At 37.3% G+C, this 24,116-nt stretch overlaps 1 protein-coding gene across 1 annotated transcript in view; it reads left to right on the top strand.

Annotated features, from left to right (window-relative positions):
- Window positions 1-24,116, top strand: part of LOC117399540 (angiopoietin-1-like) — a 124,925-nt gene that overhangs the window by 77,499 nt on the left and 23,310 nt on the right. Inside the window, exons 5-7 of the mRNA XM_033998801.3 lie at window positions 7,399-7,529; window positions 8,565-8,666; window positions 16,228-16,394. Coding sequence (XP_033854692.3) covers window positions 7,399-7,529; window positions 8,565-8,666; window positions 16,228-16,394 — 400 coding nt within the window. The remainder of the gene's footprint in view (window positions 1-7,398; window positions 7,530-8,564; window positions 8,667-16,227; window positions 16,395-24,116) is intronic.

Genomic DNA, 24,116 nt, shown 5'->3' on the forward strand with positions numbered 1-24,116 from the left:
CCACTCGGGAGCCCGTCAAAATCCCCATTTCTGTAATGCTAATAATACCGAATGTGGAAATAAAAAATAGTACTTTGTTTAAATTTCCAATGTTATTGCATATTTTATCCCTATTCAACAAGCACACCTAATTTAGTTTTAGAAAACATATATTTTTTTGGTCTACTTCCTCCTGAGGCATTGTGGTAGTTGTGTGCTGTATTGGTTTTATAAGGATATTTGTACATGTTTAATTAATTAATATAAAAAAATAAAATCCAATGTCCTAGTTTCAAAGCATCCATCCTTTAATTAACTCCCATTTTTTTGAAAGCATAAAAAATCATGTACACGTCACAAAATGAGATACAAAACACATTGGGAGTGCTGAAGAGAACTTGACATATATCACTAGTTGTTTGACTTCTTTCAAACAATAGAAGTTAATAAAAGTGATTTAATTCATCTGCTAATTAAACGCTTTGAAAATATGACATTTTAGTAAATTATACAAATAATTTGTGACTCTACTTTCGTAATTTGAGATTCTTCCAAAACATAAAAGTGTATCTGTAATTAGCAGGAAAGAATGTCAGCAGAGAAACATTACAATAACATAAATCACATTAACACCCAATTTACCAAAGACATTTTTTTTTTTAATATCATATTGGCATTTCAGCAATGAATGGCCTGGCAAATGTTTATACTAATTTGGAAAATGTTTGTGCATTGTTTACGTTATTGCATTCACTTGCAAGTCACAGGTCTCCAAAGGCCTAGGTTTAAATCCAGTTTAAGTCACAAGACAAATGAGTTTGGAGTTCTCAGCCTAGTCTGCATTATTACACATTTTTGCATAATTTGCTTGAGAGAGCCCAGAACTGAATGGTGGGGTGTCAGAATGTTGTATTTCATGCCAGTGATTTACCATTGGTTTGTCTCCTAGCATTTGATCTGCCAGGTTCACATTCACTAAAATCTAGTTTATTCACATATGTATGCATATTTATAAGCTCTGCTGTTGGCTGGGCCTGTGTCAGTAGATTTCTTAAAGAAGCAATTAATTCAAAGAATGATAAAATAAATATGTAAATGTTGATAACTTTTCAAATTAGCTTTACTGCAGTAAGTACTCGTTATTCTTAACTATGTCATACAGTTTGATTTATTTAAAATAATTAATAAAATACGCTCAAGATTTGCAATCGCATTATTAACTACACACACCTGGATAATTTGGTGATTTTACTGGGTCACAAAAGTATTATTTCAAATCATTAATGAGAAGCATTGTATGCAATACCAAATAAGTATGTTTCTAGCATGCTATGAATTGAGCATTACTGTCTTTAAACCTTGTAACTATAAAGCAGATTTATTACTAGGAGGCACATCAGAATTATTAAAATTGCATTACGCCTAAATTAATGTCTCAAGAGAATCTTTGTTAACATAAAATAATGTCTGTAGTGATTTTATTTAATTTCATGATTTATTTGCAGTTGACAGTATTTCATTTTAATATCAATTTTATTACTACTGGTTCTACATTAGTAATCACAATCATATGGAAATAAGGTTGGTGTTCATTTTAAGTATTGGTTTGTTGCTGTACAGAGGGAGTAGCATGCTGACTTGTGATCCTCACGTAATTTTCAATAACGGTCAATGCCAAGATTTCTACGACAAAAAAAACAGAGTCAGAAATCCATTTTGGGGGGAAATGAAGATCAAATAGCTCACACAAACATTCATCACTGATAGTAAATGGAAAACATTAGATAAACAGCTGCTCTGTTTTACTTAAAATCTATTCCACCTATTCAGGGATACCAAGATATTTAGTGAACAAGGGGTCTGATTGGGGTTAAACAGACAATAGAGGATTCAATTAATTTGAGTTTTTCTATGTGAGGTTTACATTTCTCATGACCTTCTCCACATTTCATATTCTTATTGAAGGAACAGCTTAACCTAAATGACTGAGCTTTTGGCTTTTCATGTTCCTGACCATGGTCAACAGGATAGACAACTTGCCTTGCAATGTAGGGAGCTTAATATATATATTAAGTTGCAGCACAGTTCCAAGGTGATATAATGCTCGAATTCCCACCAGGTAATCAGGAGTTAAACTGGCTAAACATTGTAAATACTTCGAATCAATGTAACATCTTATCTTCGAGTTCTACTTTTGTATCCACGGTTATCTCCTTGTACACTTGATGCAGTTGTCGCATCTGTAGTTATCACTTTAAAAACAACCATAAAAACAGACTTACATTTTTTTTTTAAATAACTAGAGTTAAAGCTTTGAGAATAAGGGTCACTACTTCTATGGATGCATTTACTGATTTTGTTGTTTAAGGGTGCATTTATTTAACAGTAGCTTTAGATTTATTTGTAGCAACTGTGCTGATCTAGCAGCATGCTTTGTTTCATGGTTGTACCCCACTACTGTATGTATTCTTGGGATGTCTTTCTAGGGGAGCCACGACCTCAGATTTTCCAAATGTTATTATATGGTGAAATGTACATTCTGTAAGGAACTCTTCTCATAGTATGCTTTAAACACAAAAAGAATACTGACAATATGCTACATTAATAATAATTATTTTTCTGCACTTAAAACTTTTGTGTTATTTTTTGTCATTTAGCTTTATTTTCATTTTAGCCTATAATCAGTACTATCCTGGGAATTAGATAATTTAGCCACTTAGGAATTACATTAATGTGTGAATTAATAGTGAGTGTAAATCATTAATCAAGGCAAAATAGTGGTATGCAGTTCTCAGACACTATTAAATAATAATGTACAATCAGCTAATGTCAAATGTAGGTTATTTAAACAATTAGACAGCACTGATTCTGGAAATTACATGTATTCACTATAATCAGATTTGGGCACGTTACTGAAAAAAGTAACTTATTACTCATTACTCTTTTCTTTAGGAAAAAGTAATATATTGTCTTACTTATTACTTAATAAAAAAGTAGCATGTTATATTACTCGTTATAACTTGTCCATATATATATATATATATATATATATATATATATATATATATATATATATATATATATATATATACAGTATATACAGACGTGCTCAAATTTGTTGGTACCCCTCCACAAAAAACGAAGAATGCACAATTTTCTCTGAAATAACTTAACTGACAAAAGTAATTGGCATCCACCATTGTTTATTCCATACTTTGCTTTTGATTTTTTATTCAACATAATATTGTAAATAATAAAACAAATGAAAATGGCATGGACAAAAATGATGGGACCGCTAACCTAATTTTTTGTTGCACAACCTTTAGAGGCAATCACTGCAATCAAACGTTTTCTGTAGCTCTCAATGAGACTTCTGCACCTGTTAACAGATAGTTTGGCCCACTCTTCCTGAGCAAACTGCTCCAGCTGTCTCAGGTTTGATGGGTGCCTTCTCCAGACTGCAAGTTTCATCTCTTTCCATAGATGTTCGATAGGATTCAGATCAGGACTCATAGAAGGCCAGTTCAGAATAGTCCGATGTTTTGTTCTTATCCATTCTTGGTTGCTTTTAGCTGTGTGTTTTGGGTCATCATCCTGTTGGAGGACCCATGACCTGCGACTGAGACAGAGCTTTCTGACACTGGGCAGTACATTTCGCTCCAGAATGCCTTGATAGTCTTGAGATTTCATTGTGCCCTGCACAGATTCAAGGCACCCTGTGCCAGGCGCAGCAAAGCAGCCCCAAGACATAACCGAGCCTCCTCCATGTTTCACTGTAGGTATGGTGTTCTTTTCTTTGAAAGCTTTCGTCTGTGAACATAGAGCTGATGTGACTTGCCAAAAAGCTCCAGTTTTGACTCATCTGTCCAAAGGACATTCTCCCAGAAGGATTGTGGCTTGTCAATATGCATTTTAGCAAATTCCAGTCTGGCTTTTTTATGTTTTTCTTTCAAAAGTAGAGTCCTCCTGGGTCTTCATCCATGGAGCCCACTTTCGCTCAAAAAATGATGGATGGTGCGATCAGAAACTGACGTACCTTCACCTTGGAGTTCAGCTTGTATCTCTTTGGCAGTTATCCTTGGTTCTTTTTCTACCATTCGCACTATCCTTCTGTTCAGTCTGGGGTCGATTTTCCTCTTGCAGCCGCGCCCAGGGAGGTTGGCTACAGTTCCATGGACCTTAAACTTCTTAATAATATTTGCAACTGTTGTCACAGGAACATCAAGCTGCTTGGAGATGGTCTTGTAGCCTTTTCCTTTACCATGCTTGTCTATTATTTTCTTTCTGATCTCCTCAGACAACTCTCTCCTTTGCTTTCTCTGGTCCATGTTCAGTATGGTGCACACAATGATACCAAACAGCACAGTGACTACTTTTCTCCATTTAAATAGGCTGAATGACTGATTACAAGATTGGAGACATGTGTGATACTAATTAAAGAAACTAATTAGTTTGAAATATCACTATAATCTAATTATTTATTATGTTTTCTAAGGGGTACCAACAAATGTGTCCAGGCCATTTTAGAATATCTTTGTAGAATAAGCAATAATTCATCTCTTTTCACAGCTTCTTTGCTTTATTCTATGACATACCAAAGGCATGCAAGCATACATGATAAAATAGCTTTTAATTTCATCACTTTTCAGGAGGAATGAAGCATTATTTCAATGAGCTGTAAGGGTACCAACAAATTTGAGCACGTCTGTATATATATATATAAAACTTTCAGGTTCCCAGTGCTCAAAAGCTAAGCTAAAACAGGTGTTTAAGGTGTACGTGTTTAATTACAGTATTTAATTACCTTGGGGCTCCCGAGTGGCGCATCCAGTAAAGGCACTCCACATGGAATGCAGTATGTGTCCTATAGTGTGGACGTCGCGAGTTTGAGTCTAGGCTATTCCTTTGCCGACCGAGGACGGGAGCTTCCAGGGGGCGGCGCTCAATTGGCCGAGCACCGCCCGGGGGGAGGGAGGGCTAGGTCGGCCAGGGTGTCCTCGGCTCATCGCACACCAGCGACCCCTGTAGTCTGGCTGGGCGCCTGCGGGCTTGCCTGTAAGCTGCCCAAGAGCTGCGTTGTCCTCTGACACTGTAGCTCTTGGGTGGCTACATGGTGAGTCCGCAGTGTGAAAAAAAGCGTTCGGCTGACGGCACACGCTTCGGAGGACAGCGTGTGTTCGTCTTCGGCCTCCCGAGTCAGCGCAGGGGTGGTAGCGGTGAGCTGAGCCTAAATAAAAATAATTGGCCATTCCAAATTGGGGAGAAAATAATAAAAAATAATTGGTAACGACTAAATTTATAAAAAAAAAAATAGAAATAGAAATATGTATAACCTTGGAAAGTCTGTACAGAGCTTAAGTGTTAAACTAAACTGCAGAAAGATTAATGTTTGTCTATATGGACACAATCCTACGATGCACTTACTGAGAAATCGGTCATGAAACTGTCATGAAGGAACACAGATGCTTTAACAGCACCCCAGATAAACATATTTTTACTTTTGCTGTAAGTACTAAAATTAATACTGCCACCACCCAGATTTATGTTTATCCATCACTCCAATAAATGCCATGTGCTATAAAACACACATAAATCATTCCTAAATAAACCATTAATTATGTATATTAACAGCTGAATTCTCAAAGGGGTCAATTTGATCAAACTACACCCTGTTGGGATAGGCCACAGCTGGATTTTACACCCTGGAATGCATCAACCTCCTATCCATGGTTTTCATAGGATTAACCCTAAAGTGGCTGATCCAAATCCTTGTGAATTCCCTGGTACTAAATAATGTAAAAATACAGCTGTGGCTTACCCCAGGTGTGATCAAATCAATCCCTTAGCTGACAAGTATCCAAATGTTTGATACTGAAAAAATGACAATAATTAAAGCCATCTTTTAAGTTGCTTAATAGTGGGACTAGAACTAATATTTAAAGTACCCCCCCCCCCCCCCCCTCGACACCACACTGCTAAACCTATTTTAATCATTTAGGGACCATAACATTACTTGAGGACACTGTTTCGAAATATATCCATGTGTGTATAAACTATTGCAGCAATAAAAACAACAGCTTGTAAAATCAGAAAGAATTTCACTAGAAAGAATGGCGACTCCGAGGGTAAATATAAACCACTTGTTATAACAGGAACTTGAAATATATAACTTGTAGTGTTTATAGTGTTTAAATATTGCAGCAATAATTATCCGCAGATGGCAATAGACTCACAGCTGACATTTGACAATGACAGTAGCTCCCTTTGCCCATTGCTAAACAGGTTAACCCTGTACTTCTTGTAATTGTGTTCATGTCTTTAATTATCTAATCATGCATAATTAGTTGAATTGGCTTCTGAATCACATCTACAAATAGAGGGATGGGGTTTTTATAATTTGACAAACTACTAAAGGTTTAGTCCCTAAGGAAAATTAATTTAGCTTCAGTCCCATTTGCACTGCTTCTACTTTTAATATCAAATACATTTTCTCTGTGTCTCATGAACTCTTATCCTCCATGTTGGTCTGCTAGAGTTACCAATTTCCAGTTTAATCCACTGAACATGTACAATGAATGCGTGGCAGAAGCTAATATTTCTTTTCAGACCAAGTTCTGTCATAGTTAAATAAACCTAATAGAAATTTACGTTAAGTAATTTACTGATTTTCCCATGGTTTTCCCACAGTTATACTTTGCATTTACCATAGTTTACCAGGGTTTTCTCAATATGCTGGATTTTACAATGTTTAACATGCTTTTACTATGCTTTTATCATGGTAAACCTTAATAAGGGAATACCTTAGTCTGGACTTGAAATACATGCACCATATCCTATGAATAGATTGGTCTCATGTGCTCTCAGAAGCTAAACAAGTTTGAGCCTGGTCAGCATTTGGATTGGGGGACTGGAAGTGGTGTTAGTGGCTCTGTCAGCATACTCTTTTGTCAGGGTCTGGGCTCTTCCCAACACCTGGAGTTTGACGGCATTGATAGGAGTTTTAAACCAAGGCCCTGTCTACTTTTTAGACATCAGGGTCTATTCAACTGATAAAAACAGTGACAGAGCTAAATATAACAACCATTTTAATATTAATATCAAGGCCAAATGTGTAATTTTACTATATTGTAAAGACAAAATTCCCCTAAGAGACCCACCACTCTTTTGTTGGTGGTTTTATCAATGTATCCTTTTCTTAATTATTAAATTACTGACAGGATTTAGATCCACCAGTGTTTGGATCAATTTAATAGAACACTCATTTTGAAGATAAGCAGGGTTTTTTTCTGCTTTCTGGGTAAATATCTATACAGGTTAATAAAACTAATGTTAAACTTGTGAATGTTCATGTTTTGTGTTTGGCTAATGATTTCTATTGACCAATTCTGTTTTTTTTATTTTTTTTGTCATTTGAAACAGTTGTACCAAACAGTACGAAAAGAGGCGAAGAAGAAAATAAGTTTAGAGACTGTGCAGATGTATACCATGCTGGTTTTAACAAAAGTGGGGTATATAATATCAATATCAACAACATGTCAGAGACTAAAAAGGTAATTTGTTTTAAAATAACTGCTGTGTTTCTTGTATTTGCAATACAATAAACAGTACAACATGTAAGCATTTGTGAAAGAATATTTAATTCTGTCATTTCTGAAGTCTATGTTTTCTGTCCGTGCAGAGGAGAAACAGATTAGGACTTATCAAACTTTTCCAGAGTCACATTCCTCATGTCATTCTGGCCATAACATTTAAAAACATTTTGAGTGTGGAATAAATCAAAAGTTTTAGCCTAAATGGCAAAAAAAATAATGACATGCAAAAAAAAAGGAATTATATGTGATGGCAAACCGGGGTAAAACTTGCCACTTTCAGGACCTTTCACACTGTCTTATTATGTTACAAGAAGAACTCTCACAACAGATTAAATGAAAACAGGACAGTGCCTGTATATTTATGTATTTAACAAACTCAAAACAAACAAAACAAAAGTCTAACTCCTTCCAGTGCTAACTAAACGTTTCCCATGTTTTAACTACAACCGGACGGCTAAGCCGTTTACCGGTAACCAAAATAAACACTTGAACACAAGTATTGCAACATAATACATTTTCTCAGTTCCGACCATAGAGCGCACTCGCTCGCTCGCTCGTTCTCTCTATCTCTCTCTCTCTCGCCCTAACTGGACTTAAAATATTTTTGGCAACACTGCATGTGCAACAGGTGTTCACATAGACAAGGAACTGCGCAATGTTGGCAGGCATTACTAATAATTCTGTCAGAGTTCACCCATTATGATAGTACTCACACTGTTCTCTGCAGGGTTTGGTCTTGAAATGACTTCACCTCAATTCTTGTTTTTGATAGTATCCAGCTATGAAACATTGACATTAATAATAAGCAAGAAAAGGTGCCCACAACATATTTGATTAATTAATTACAACATTTCTGATGTTGGTTTATTTAGCAAATACATTCCTTTTTTTACAGTTTTTACTGAAAGACACCTGTCATGTTTGTTAAATAATTTGGTTTTTTAAAACCACAATTTTTCTCTTCCATTCTGACTGTCTTCTTTGTTTTCCCAGGTATATTGTAATATGGAGGCTGTTGGAGGTGGATGGACAGTCATACAACACCGAGAAGATGGAAGTGTGGACTTCCAAAGGACATGGAAAGAGTATAAAATGGTGAGGAAAGCTGAACCTTTTATTTCTACTCTCCACAATAAATTAAATATATGGACAAGGTGTAGTATAAGTTGTTAATATGAATACATATTAGTCATGACTTGATGACTGCCATCAATTACAAAATATTTAAATATCCGAATTATAATACTATTCAGTATATATACACTACCAGTCAAAAGTTTTAGAACACCCCCATTTTTCCAGTTTTTATTGAAATTTAAGCAGTTCAAGTCCAGTGAATAACCTGAAATGGTACAAAGGTAAGCGGTAAACTGCCAGAGGTTAAAAAAAAAAGTTTAGGTTACCAAAAACTGAAAAATAATGTACATTTCAGAGTTATACAAAAAGGCCTTTTTCAGGGAACAAGTAATGGGTTAACAACTTACAGCTGTTCTGCAGCAATGGAAGTAAATTAAGCCTTGAAAGTTGATGCTAACAATTCCTACAGGTGTCCTAACTTTTGTTGATTACTTACAAACCCTCTGTCTGTATAAAAGCAGTGTTGGAACAGACTGTGTTACTACACCCTCTTAAGCATTATTTGGACAGTATTGTACTGCAGGAAGTAGTATATTGCTCTCATAATGGCGAAAAAAAGGCAATTAACAAAGGAAGACAGACAGATCATTATAACCCTTAAAAGTGTAGGTCTTTCCTTTAGAGAAATTGCAAAGAAAGCCAAGGTGTCAGTGAGTACAGTTTCCTACACCATAAAAAGGCACTTGAAAACTGGAGGAAACTCTGACAGGAAGAGGTCTGGCAGACCCAAAGCCACAACAGAATCAGAAAACAAGTTTCTGAGAGTCAACAGCTTGCGTGATAGGCGGCTCACAGGACAAAAGCTTCAAGCACAGCTTAACACTGGTTGAAGTAAGCAAGTCTCAGTTTCAACTGTGAAGAGAAGACTTCGAGCTGCAGGTTTGACAGGTCGAGTGGCAGTAAGAAAGCCATTGCTAAGATGGCAAAATAAGAAAAAGAGGCTTGCCTGGGCCATGAAGCACCGCCAGTGGACGACTGAAGACTGGAAGTAGGTCTTATAGACCGATGAATCAAAATTTGAAATCTTCGGTTCATCACGCAGGGTTTTTGTACGCCGTCGAGTAGGCGAAAGGATGGTTCCTCGGTGTGTGACACCAACTGTCAAACATGGAGGAGGAAGCGTGATGGTCTGGGGCTCTTTTGCTGGATCCAGAGTCGGCGACTTGCACAGAGTGCGTTGCACCCTGAACCAAAACTGCTACCACAGCATTTTGCAGCGCCATGCAATACCCTCTGGTATACACCTAGTTGGTCAGGGGTTCATCCTACAGCAAGATAATGACCCAAAACATACCTCCAGGCTATGTCAGAACTACCTTAGAAGAAAAGAACAAGACGGTAGGCTTCAAATCATGGAATGGCCAGCACAGTCTCCAGACTTAAACCCCATTGAGCTGGCTTGGGATGAACTGGACAGAAGGGTGAAAGCAAAGCAACCTACAAGTGCAACACATTTGTGGGAACTTCTGCAACAGTGTTGGGAAGAACTTTCCGAACAATATTTGATTTCCATTGTAGAAAGAATGCCATGAGTGTGTTCGTCTGTTATATCTGCAAAAGGTGGCTACTTTGATGAGTCAAAAATTTAGATTAAATTTTGTTAAACAAAACGATTCCATGATTTCTTTTTTATCTCCAATTGTTTATTTGTTCTATGCTTTAATTTCAGAGTACATTGAGACATTAAACTGCGTACATTTCAATAAAAACTGGAAAAATGGAGGTGTTCTAAAACTTTTGACCGGTAGTGTATATATATATATATATATATATATATATATATATGTGGAGGCTGGACGCAAACTGGTGACCCAGCACACTGCAAGCGAACGTCTAAACCACAGCTCAAAAGAGCTGAGCTGTAGCACACAACACTGCCTGTTACACTCTTCCCCTCCGTGATCAGCTACAGCCAGTCTATGTGATCCGGGTCACGGAACCAATGTAACCAGGTGTGTCCTGTCTCTCAACTGGAGGGGGAGGGGGGGTGGCTGCTCTGCATTGCTGCTCTGACTTTAATACACTTGTAGGTTGGTGAAAAGAAGGGTGATTTATTCTGTAAGAATAAACATAAAAACATGTTTCAGGGATACCATTCTCAATCGGCAACACAGCTCACTCATGGTCATGAAAATAAATGGAAAAAATCCTCTTAATACTCAATCTTTCCACATTCTATGCATTTATGAATGTGTAATACAGATTCAAATATATTTTTAAGCTAGTTGGATACTGAATGGATATTGAATATAACAGGTGTGTGCTACAATACTAGAATACAGTTGGGCAGTTCACAAAAGTTGCAATGAATTCTGTATTTGTTTTTGGCTTTAGCCAGGGCTAGTGTGTTTCTCCTTGGGGGAAAAAAATGTAAAGCACGGTACTGGAGGAGAGTGAAATGTAAATTTACTGCACTGCTACTAGACAAATAAATAAACTATAGCCTAAAAAAACAGTGAATACAACAATTTTAGAAATAAAGTTCTCACACAGCAAAGGGTTTTTTTTCATCACATTTGAGTAAACTACAATATCAATCCATATGAATCTAAATGGTATAGTTGCACTGGCTAAAGCTGTATAAAGATACAGATTTCAAAGGACCACACAGTGACTTGGCTATTTAGAAACTCAAAATTCTCGATCCATAGTCGTGAGAATATGACACACATTTCTCACTGTAAAACACGTTAGTGGCCAAAACATGGTATTGCTAAAACGGTTGATAATCGCCTTTTCACACTAAAAAGCCACGCAATTTGACTAAAACTGGCCGCTCTAGTGCACTGATAGTGTAAGGATTATTGCCCACAGATAACCCAGCAATAACGATCCATGATACGGAACAGAAAAGCCGGAGCACGTCTTGTTATGTTTTTTTTTTTTTTTATCGCTCCTCCTGCAGTGATTTAGAGGACAGATCTCATACCCCAGTGAACTAGAGTGTCCATTTTGAAAAGAGCTTTAAGTAATTATTTTTATTCATTTTCAAATTTTTCTCCCAGTTTCGGAATGTTCAATTATTATTCAACCTGGTTCACCACTGCCAGCCCTAAACTAACTCGGGAGAGACGAGGACGAGCACTAGCACTAGCACTCGCACCCTCCGAAAGCAGTGCCATCAGCTGTCCACTTTTTTCACTCTGCAAGCCTGCTGTGCAGCCATATTCATAACTTACAGCGTAGGTTCCAAATTGCGTACATGCCGGCCTGCAGGTGCCCTGCCAGCCACAGGGGTCGCTGGTGTGCGGTGAGCCAAGGACTCCCGAGCTGACCTAACCCCTACCCCGCCCGGACAGTGCTTTGCCAATTGTGCGCCGCCCACTAGGAACTCCCGTCCACGGTCGGTAGTGATTCGAACTAGCGATCTCCAAGCTATAGGGCGCATCCTGCACTCTGGGCGGAGTGCCTTTACCGGATGGCCACAGAAGCCCTACTCTTTAAATACCATCTATCATGGTTCTGGGTTCAAGTAGCTATTAGGAACTGGACAAGAATGAATGAACTGAAAGTCTTCTTGTATTATGTTTCTTATTTATTCTTTCAGTCAAGTTCATATACATATCATAAATTACAGTGTGTGAAATTTATGCTTTATTTTAGCATTTGCCATCAGTAGTTTATGCCCTGATCTGTTTTTTAGCTTGGGTAATAATAAATCTAGCAGAACATCACTGGTAAATGTTGAACATTTGCTAAGATGCTAAATATAGATAACAAAAAAAAAGTATAGCCAGCTGTAGTTGCAGGGATTCATCAGGGAGAATATAGCAATTTCTTCTGGATGAGAATTGGAATGCAGTTCTATTTTAGTGTTAACGCTATTAATCACCAAGATATTATTGCCTCTATTTATATGGGACTTTTCATCTAATTCATAAACAATGCTCCAGATCATCATTGCCCAGTTTCTAGTATGCACATGGCAATATTGCACCTCCCCCGCTCGCATTAAGGACTGTTTTCAGGAAAGGCCATTTTAATTAATTCATTTAAATTTGCAGCCTTTTCAAACCCTTTTCAGCTGTTTCGGACAAGGTTATAAGTTAGTTGTGAATTTTGTAACTACAGTATGGAGATGATGTATATAAAAAATCGATTATCCATGTTAGTTGAAAAGGGGGGTGTTAATGTTGTTGTACTAAATAGAAAGTTATATTAAAAAAGTTATCTAAAGTATAAATTATCCACAAATGAACTGTAACACTCACCCTGTAATTAAGCCTATGGTAGGTGACTTCATTAATATAAATATATAGTTCTATAAACGGTACCATATTTTAAAAAGTCTACACCTCAAACTAAAATGACACGCTAGTCAGTACTCGGAACATAAAAACATAAGAACACTGTTCATGCATGGTGGAAAAATAATGCAGAAAATGAAATCTCGGTACGTTGAACTGGATAGTGTATTGACCACAACAGGTGTGTGCTACAATATGGAATACAGTTGGGCAGTTCATGAAAGTTGCAATTAATTCTCTATTTGTTCTTTGGCTTTAGCCAGGGCTAAAGTGTGTTTCGCCTCAGAAAAAAATGTAAAGCAGGGTACTGGAGGGGAGTGAAATGTAAATTTACTGCACTGCTGCAAGACAAATACATAAACCAGAGCCTAAAAAAAAACAGTGAATAGAACAATTTCAGAAATAAATTTATCAACGTCTGTGGCAAAGTGCCTGCCCCGTTCTGTATAAATGTGTGTGCATTGATTATTGTTATTGTTACTGTGCGTGCCACCATTATTTGTTATTGTTTTGTTTGTGGTTTAGAAACAATTGCTACGTTGTGCTGGAGGACCAGCATGGTACTTGTTTGTTTGTTTGTTTGTCCACTGTTTTGTTTGTCTATTTATTTTTGCCTAAAGTGCGGTGTGCTGTTTTTGTTTCAATCTTTTGTTTGCCTCTCAGTTTCAACCCCAGTACTGCCAGTCTGCGTTCTTTCCGGGTATGTGACATCATCCACCAGCCATCTTGTCACAATGTTGTATCTAAAATTGCTGTTTTAGCCTTATTATGTTTTTCATCACTATGCTTTTTTGTTTTAGGATGTATTTCCAGGTATAATGCTATCTGGAGTTGACATTGTTGTTGAATGCCATTGCTGATGCTAATATAACCCAGCTATGTGGAAAACTGAGTGGTATGTCCTCCCACAGCCAACTGTGAGAGTTGAAAATATTGACATCTGTTGTCTGTCTTCACCAGGCAGCAAAAATATGTAGACTTTACCATGTGAGGTCTGGCATCATAAACATATACCATTTTATTACACAATCTATTCAGGACTTACAAAAGTATGATTGAAAGTATGAACCGTTGTGTAGTAACAGTGATGTCAATAGCCTTGGTCAATGATCTGCATTTACCTAATGTGGATAATAATAATAATAATGAAAAAAAAATTACACAAGCCTTAATAATTTGTATTGAACTGCTGCTATAATACAATTCTAAATTGACTTTTTATAAAATGTCAAAAATGGCCTTTACTTACTAACAATGCATAGGTCAAAACTTAATAAGAAAATCACATATACAAATCGTACGTATTTATATTGTGATAATATAATCATATTTATATTGTCCAAGCCTTCAGCTTATTCATAGTTATTTAATAATGTATATTCAAACACTTTAAAGAAATACGGAACAGTTATGACTAGCTTGTTATGAGTATACTATATTATCATGAATGACTAGCGATATCTGTCAGATTTAACTAGTCAAAGATTGATTGGAGTACTAGGGATAAAATTGATCAATCAATCAATATTTATTTTATATAGTGCCTTTCATAGTGGACCACCATCACAAAGCGCTTTACAAGATAGTGAGGAACAATGCGTGAGGGCGGTGACACGCAGGCATCCCAGGGCGATGAAGCCAGGAGGGGAGCCCCTGGCCCAAAAGGCGGCAGCGGGAGCTCCACTTCTCCCCCTGGTGATGGAGTCAGGACCAGTCGTGGTGCTGGGGTTGGCCACTCTGGTAGTGGCTGCGGCAGTACTGGCCCTTTTTGCGGCAGCTTAAGCCAGGCTGTTTTCCCCTGTGCTCCCCTCAGCAGCCTGCTGAGAAATACCAGCATCACATCCTGGTCCTTTCTCGTGTGGTGGAGGTGGGAGCAGCAGGCAGTCTCCCTTGTGTGGTGATGGTGGGAGCTGCAGGTGGTCTCCCTCTGGTGGTGATGGGAGCTGCAGATAGTCTCCCTCTGGGTGGGGCACACTGCCACAGAATGATTCTTGGTGATAAATCTCCCTCCCGACTTGTGAGGGCGCTGTGTAAAGGGAACAGAGTGCCCTGGACTGGATGGCCAGACAATTCATTCCCAGGGTTAGGCGGAAGTCGACCATCTAGAAAGGGGCGGAGCTACGGTACACTAAATCATTGACCAGGCAGGGATACGATGTGGTAGCCGTGGATTGGAGGAGCGGTTGCAATTGTTAACCAAGGGGTTGATGGTATAAAAGGGGACATAGCAGAGTGATCTGTTCCTTTGTTATGGTTAACGCTAACCGGAAGGAGTACTGTATTGTGAATCGTGAGTGTTTTGTTTGTTTTTGTTGTGTCTAATTATACTTGTTTGTTATTTAGACAGCTAACACGATCCGGAGCTGTCACAAAACCAGCACAAAACCCGGACAACACTGCACTTTGTTTCACGCTAAATTGTATTTGCACCACGAGCACTACAGCACTCACTTTGGACTGGTGACCGTGTTTGTATATTGTGGGTATATTAAAGACTGTGTTTATTGTTTCGGGACTGAACCTCTGGGTTAAACTGCGTAGTACACAGCCTTGTGTACTACCATTCATTATTATTTACCATTTGTCATAAGACTTTGGATTATAAATAAAATACCCTTGCTCCTATCGTTGTCTGTCTGTTATTGATCGCCGCATCACTCCTGCACCTGCACACTGCTAACCACTTTGCCAAAAATCTTATAATGAAAGCAAACAAACAAACAAACAACAAAAAACATGTTCTGTGAATGACGTTTATTAGAAAACTGGCCTACATTCTATGACTTGCGGCAGTAATTAAAAACCTATAAAATTGTATTTTTAATAACATATGCATTAATATGCTGCATACAATACACACAGTACATTGTATTACAGAAGATACATTACAGTTTGAATGAGAAAACAATAGACAGCAAGCACCTACATGACATTGCCTTAACATGTGTTTTCAGTTTGTGTTTTCATTTGGCCTCATAAATAGGTAAGGATAGGACTGTTTAGCACCCAATGTATTCATATGTTAACTATTATTGTGCTATTTAAAATAAAAACAGCTCAAACCAACAGAATATTGTTCCTTTAATGTTAAAAATAAAATGCTAATCAATAGTGTATTTGTTACAGAGTGCAAAGTTTTCCTGAATATGTTCCAATGCAAACTATATTAACATGCAGTTCAAAATGATGCTACCGCTGATCTAACAGTACCAATGATTGATGTAACACCCAAACAGAATAATGCTAAATGTATTGCTTCAACTTTCCTGTAGGGTTTTGGGAGCCCATCTAGTGAGCATTGGCTTGGAAATGAATTTGTCTTCCTGCTTACCAGTCAGCGTCAGTATTCATTGAGAATCGAACTGACTGACTGGGATGGAACTCAAGCATTCTCTCAATACGACCGGTTTCATATTGGGAATGAGAAGCACAATTACAGGTAAGGATCATTTCATAAAAAACAAACAATGATTTGCATTACATTTGGAAACCCTATACAAGGTGAGCATATTGGGTGGGAGGATGATACATTTGATTCTGAAAAGTCCATATTTTGTTAAGTTTCATTGAATTTGTAGAGCAACTGTAGCACCTTAAGTTTTAGGTTGATGAGTTTAATTTCACATCTTTATTTAGAATTGACCCCCATTCACATGTGTGTAGTACAACCTTGTAGTTACTTTTTAATTACATGTAATAACAACATTTTTTGGAACTTGGTAAATTGTTTTGCAATTTCACATATACTTGTCTAATATGATTTTATAGCATTTATGCCTATGAACTGACTGCTAATTTGAGTTGGGAAGAAATGTGTGAAATAATTTGGCAATTTGAGAATGGTGTAGAACATAAGCCTTTCCCCACCTTGCATCACTTGGCCTATAAAAACAAACCATTTCCATTATCCAGCATTATTAGGCGCTTTCTGTTCCAAGCTCAAGTAGCATACCCTTTTAAACAAATACAGCCTTATACTGTACGTGCCGAGTGTTACATCCAGATTAGACCAGGGCTGTATGTTAGTTGTGCACATTTGACTCTTATTTTCATCAGTGTTGTTTTACATTTTCATTACAGTTCTGTTACGTACTGTAAATGAATTGTACAGAGCTGGCATAAAGTTGCTTGGGGAGTATACACAGGTCCTGATGTAGCGTTGCTCTTGCACATAACAAGCCATGGGTAACACAATGTTGAAGCCAATACGTACATATCACATGGTAAACACAAAAAATAAATGGAGCAACTTTATAATAGCCATGTATACTATTCTGAAAATTACAGTAAGGAAAACCTCTCTGGAGAATGAGTCAAATGTGTATAACCATTGCACTATATTGTATGTGCTTATAAATGTGCATTATCAAATGACATTGTGTATTTAGTAGGGGTGTGTATCTTCGGTTTCACAATGATATGATACCTACCTCGATAAATGGGTTGTGATACGATGCATATCATGATACAAATAATACAACGTGAAAATGTATTATTCACTTAACACGAATGTCCTGTTTGTGCAAACTATTTGGAGACCCCCAGGGAAGAAAAAATGGAATTAAAGAATGTCCCTAGTTTGAATGTAACTGAATGTAAAGGATATTGTGAAATGTATTAACTTGCATCCAGATTATTTAATAGTATACGTAAGTGCAAACTTCAGAAATATTTTGGATTTAAGAAGATTTCTTAAGATTTTTTTCAAGAATACAGCCCTGGATGTATTATTTGCATTAAATGTCTCTTTCGTAAACTTTGAAAAGTAAAGTTTCTTTTTACGGTACTCTCAAGGGGACAGCATGGAGCCAACATGTAAAAACCTACACATTTTCAAACATTAAACCGTTTTAGTATCCAGCAAAGTATCGCAGATCTTGACTGTAATGAACATCAACTTAACCCATATTACAAGGTATCATAAAATAATCACCCATAACGCAAAATATCACTAGATCTTCATTTAAGATTAGGTGGAGAAGCATTCAGACCAAAAGACTGAAGACATTCAACTTTTAGATTTTTTAATTAATTAATTAAATTAATTAATAAATTCCAAAATGTATAAATATCTTTTACTTTGTAATTAAATGATATAGAGTATTCTGAAACAGATTATTGGGGTACAGTTCTAAACCATTTTATTATTATTATTATTATTATTTATTTCTTAGCAGACGCCCTTATCCAGGGCGACTTACAATTGTTACAACATTTTTTTTACTGGAGCAATCTCGGTAAAGTACGTTGCTCAAGGGTACAGCAGCAGTGTCCCCTACCAGGGATTGAACCCACGACCCTCCGGTCAAGAGTCCAGAGCCCTAACCACTACTCCACACTGCTTTTGTTTTGCGATATAGTAAAACATCCATGAAAATCCACAGGAAAAAATAAAATTGATCAATCAATCAATATTTATTTTATATAGTGCCTTTCATAGTGGACCACCATCACAAAGCGCTTTACAAGATAGTGAGGAACAATGCATAATGCATTAAAAAGTATATCAATATATAAAGTTTTGTAATGTCAATAATTGTTACACAGTTCTCTCTAGGAATAGATTTGTTCTTTCAAATTCTTGAGGTATGACCGTTTCTGTCTTGTTTTGAATGGAAACCAGTCAAGATAAACCACAAAACTAGTGGCTAAATGAAACAGAGAATACGAGGCATTTCTGCTGAAATGCTTTGGCAAATGTGTTTTCAAGTTTAATTACTTAGACATTGCATGTTATTCAGTGTGCTACCTTATTTAGATCAAGCTGAAACAGATATTTTGGCAGTGATTTGACTACTGAAATGTAACACACGTACATGTACACTGGTGTAAAAGGTCAAAGCATTATAATGTAGAGTATCCATCAGTCAGAAAAACATGGCTAACTGCCAGTTAACTAAACTATTTTGTTACTGTTGCCAGCACCTCAATTTTGGCCAAGTCCATCCAAAGGTTAAAAGAATGAACAAGCTTGGGAAGAAATTACTAGAGATATTTGTTCATCTAAGAAACACAACTGATTAATCCATCTATCTAAACCATGTCAACACAACAAAATGTGCATTCTGTTTCCAATTACGGTTTTATTTAGATTTTTAACACCATTAAGATGGCCTCAACAAAGCATTTGGAATTTCAGTCATAAAGCTGTATATTATGATTAGGCTTGCTACTATTCGATTATCATTTTTTTTGCCAAATCGATGATTAATATCGACGTTTATTTTAGAAAGACTCAACATACAACACCCCTGTAGCATTTTAAACTTGCTTTAGGTTTGTTGCGAATGTTGTTGATTTTTTTTTGTTGTTGTTTTTTTTCTTCTCCTGATTCTACCAAGGCATAATTACCCCTCGCATTCAGTTGCTGTGTAGAAGCTTTTCCATAACTGCAATGATATTAAAATAATCACGTCTGGGGAAGAGGAATGGAGCGAAAATGTATGTGGGCGTGTGACAGGGTGGCTGTGCGAGGACGTCAGGTCAGAAGCAGGAAGGGAAAAAAACTGACACCAAGTATTGCAGATTCAAAACAAAAAGACGCGGCGTGCCGTTTTATTCTTAAATAACAAAAATAAATAGAAAGTTCAAACAGAAAAAGACTGTGCTCGCAGAGCAAAATAAAAATGTTAAACAAAAATAAAGCAAAACAACACAACTCAGGCTAGGCAATTGCAATTGCTGTCACTGTTCCTGTGTTACTATTTTTTAAGTTTCGTTTTTCTCACTCGCTCCTCTCGCTCTCTCCGCTCTCGCTCCTAACACACCCACCCTTCAGCTAAAACAGCAGGTATTTTATATCCTGGCCGAGGGGTTAACTGGCTATTAATTCTCTAATTGCCCCTCGGCCATAGTCTGCACAGGTAGCATTATTATGTGTGACTGCCAACTAATTCAATAATCACCAGCTGACAGTCACGCATTCCCACGAGGTATTTTAATAACAAAAACAAAATACACTGCGCTTCGACGTCCTTTATAAATAAATCATACAATACAACAAAACAAATACAAAACACTGAAGGACAGCATCTCGCTCGTCCTATATAATAAATACATAAATCATAAAACAAACAAATACAAAATAACATAGGGGCGGAGGGGGAAACCCCGTTCTAAAAATAAACAAATACATTTAAACAGCAGGGCTTACTACCCTGTTGTTTTAAATGTCATATAAACAGTTAGGCGGTTACTGCAGTCTGTCTTTGGGATAAAAAAATAATTACATATTTTAAATATATACAGCTCTGGAAAAAATTAAGATACCACTGCAAAATTATCAGTTTCTCTGGTTTTACTAGTAGTTAGGATTCTGACAGGCATGGGCTTTGTTTCCAGCCTCCCCACACCTGTAGCAGATAATATAATTTCTAAATGGTGGTGGCCTCCCAATGGGCCTTCGGGCCGTTGCCTCTTGGGGAGAGCTCTCCACCACTGTGGTATCTTGAAAAACATTCAGGGATGCTTGCATCCTGTCCATTTGCATTTGCATATCACACAATTGCTTCATTAACTGTTGCTTCAATGGTGTGACCTTCGCCTGATACAGTAGCTTCCACTGGACGAATTACATTCACTGGCGCTTTTGACGCATTCCGTTCTGCCTCCCCCTCTTCTTCCTCTCTCACTTCTTTGAGAAGATCAGGGAAAGAAGGTGGGATTTCTTTTTGCTCCCTGAGGCACAAATTAACAATTATCAGGACATCATAAATGACTCCTCTAATTAACTGTTCCACTCTCAACCGGGAAAGTCTACTTTTCTCTACTGCTACACAGTTAGCTACTTTTTGGGGAAGCTTCTCCAAACAACGAAGGAAATCGGACATCGGACATCAGACCTGTCATCGGACTTCTGCTTTAAACTCTTGAATTTAAAATAGAGGTCTTCTCCAGTGTCTGCAGTACTATACTTATTTTCAAGGATTTCTAAATAAGCAGTGACTGAGGCATCGGGACAACTGGCTCGTAAGGCGCTAGCCAGTTCAGCAGCAGGAGGTTTCAAGCTCTGAACCAGTCGTTTCCTCTTTTCTTGATCTAAACACTGTCACTCAGGTAGCATCTGTGTTGCCGATGGCTTCAATAAGAGCTTCTGGCATGGGAGTTGGCTGAGAGGGCGCTGTCTCCACAGCTGTACATTTCCTACTGTACGCTCTTTAGAAGCTAGAAAAGCATTTAAACTATCAGCAAAATTGCTGGGAGGCTTTGGAGAAGGAAAAGCAAGAGCTCCTTTTAAAGTAAACAGCTTCCAATGAATGTCCTCTGTATCCTTCTTCACCTCAGAAGGTACATTCAGATTGCTGATATCAACTGTGCACTCCACTAAAGCAGTGCAAGCACAGGTTCTTTAAAAGCACAATGTGCAATATAATGATGTAATATATAAATTCGGTAATATAAAAACAACTGTTTAGAGTTTTGTGCGGCAGTTTCAGTTTCTAAATCGGTTACTAAGCAACCCGGCTCAGAGATATTAGTATGTCAATGCCACAATATACTGTAAGTGAAATACAGTACTGTATTACGAACCATTAATTCATTAAAAAATAAACAACAAAAAAAAACATGGTATTGAAATAATATTTTATAAATGTTCAGGGAGTATCCATCATGTATTTATTTATTAAAAATCGTAGTATTATATGTACCCCTTCAAGGTAGCGCCGTAGCAGAACCTCCAAAAAATAGTAGCTGCTATGGCCAAATCGTAGACGTTGGCATCTCTGCATTATGATTAGGGGTAATAATCATAAAAAACGAAAATATGCACATCCTTAATATACTGTACACATGTATATATAGAGAGAGATATGTTAAATACATGCCAGTAGCAATCCACAATGTTTGGTTATTCTGCTCGTATCAATAATTCATGTATCAATATCGTTAACTAAAGGACTGACATAACTATACAATTATGGGTAATTTGAAATATTTTAAGTATCAATCTATGTTATACGTAAGGGTTTTTATTAACCATTACGTGTTGCCAAGACGCTGATTCTCCGCAGACACCTGCTGTCCCTCCGCGTTGGTGTTGTCAGAGTCTCTCTCCGAGTTTGACCCTTCTGATTCTGAGGCATACGACTCGAATTGATACAGGAGACAATCCCTGTTTTCTCTCTCTACATCAGATCCATCACTACATGATTCACATTCATAAGAGGTGTCTCAAACTGATAAAATTAGTCTACTCTCACTTTCACTGTCGCTGTCAGCCATACTGACAGATGCAAGTAGCCTGCGGGTATCTGTGAGGTCACAGTCTCCTGGCCCCAAACCCGGAAATAGAGATTGCACTCTGTGTTTTTCTGGGTATTATTTGTTTAATTGTAGCGCAATTAAACATAATTTGGTAAAATTAATGTGATTATATGTTCAAGTGAGACCTGTTAATATTATTTTGTATGTTTATGGTAACAGTCAAGTTCCATGTCATAGGCTCTTATGACTTTAAAGAGCAGTTCCTTCCTATTCCCGGAAGTTTAAATCCCGTTCTTGCCCGTCCTCAGATGTTTATTTTTTTTTATTTCCCGGACCCGCCCGTTCCCATGAGCTTCACTCCTGTACCATCCCATTCCGCAAAATTTAACACAATTTTTTTCCTGTACCACAAGAATCCCGTGGGTCCCGCAGGAGTCCCGTCTTCATGTCATTCTCTAGTGTGGGTTTGTTTTTTTATTTTAATTTGGGATATATTTTTTTGGGGGGGTGGGGTTGTCACCGCCTAGGGCCCCACACAGACTAAGGCCGACCCTATTTGCGATCGACAAGAAGTTTTGTTTTATTTGATTTTCATCGCTGGCAAATTGGGATGCAAGGCTGTTAACTGCCCTCAAAATGTCAGCATTTGACATATTGTTTGACTAAAACACCTCCCTGTCTTCCACTGCTGTTTTCATTTTTTTATGAGCCGGTGATTTAGAAGGGGTTACAGGCAGTGACCATCCAGCACACTCCATATCAGACGTATCAACTGTAATATGTGAGGCCACATCAATAGAATTTGCAGGCACAGAATTATAGTTATGTAAATCTGCAATGCAGACCTCCCGAGTTGAAGGTTTATTTCCATCTTTGACACCACTATACATGCCTGGGAAACTTTATTTTTCTTTGACATTGCTGTTTTCTCAGAGCTCAGATACAGAGCTTTTACTCAGACACAATTTTTTCTTCATCCCGCACTCACTCACTCAGGCACGTACGCACGCATGCATGCATTCCTCCTCTCAAACACCCACACCGAACACAGAAACAGACCGGTTTATATACTCGTGGCTATCTCCGAATCAACACCCAATTAATTAATCTGGAGACGGACACATTGTGCACGAGAGTTTTAGTTTGCATGGCTGACAGTCAATAATCACGGACTGCCGACCATGCATTCACACGAGCTGTCTGTCAGAGACGAGCTGCTAACACCGCCTCTGCCAGACCACATTTCAACCAATAATAAACAAACATAACTTGTTTTTTTAAATAAACAAAATACATTCAAATCATACCAAAACAACCCACAAACCAATCTTTTAAATACACAAACACAAATTTACCCATTCTAAAATAAACAAACATAACTTTTTAATTCATAATACAATAAACACAACGTTTAATTTACATGTAGGGCTTTTCTTCTGCCCTACCACAATGTATTTATGATGGAACAAATGGAAACGCTGCTTTTTGTTATTTTAATATAGCATCAAACAGTAATTAAAACATTCCTAAGTTTGTAATGAGGAGTAAAACACAACAAATGTTATGCTAAAGATACAAACAAATCTGTGTATTCTGCTTCATTGTACCTATGTTTATAGTTAAAGGGTCTAATTGCAGGTAGATACATGGAGAGATTTTGAACTAAAGCACATATAGTGATTAGGTACTGTACCAGGAACCAGCAGACACTATTCATATGCAGTAGCATTGTATAAATATGCATATCCCAAATCAACATCTATAAAAAACAAAAAACAAAAACAAAAAAAAATTGAATATCATTAGATAATGATATTCAAATTTGATGGGCTAATAAATGCAAAAAAGCAGTATTCCCCACACCTTTATTGTCTGTATATTTGGTCTGAATTCTGTTATTGATGTAAAAAACTTTTAATAACAAGTCGGAAACACACGTATTCGCTTTCTATTCGTC

Source organism: Acipenser ruthenus, chromosome 4 (genome assembly GCF_902713425.1).
Source record: "Acipenser ruthenus chromosome 4, fAciRut3.2 maternal haplotype, whole genome shotgun sequence".
Classification (NCBI taxonomy): domain Eukaryota; kingdom Metazoa; phylum Chordata; class Actinopteri; order Acipenseriformes; family Acipenseridae; genus Acipenser; species Acipenser ruthenus.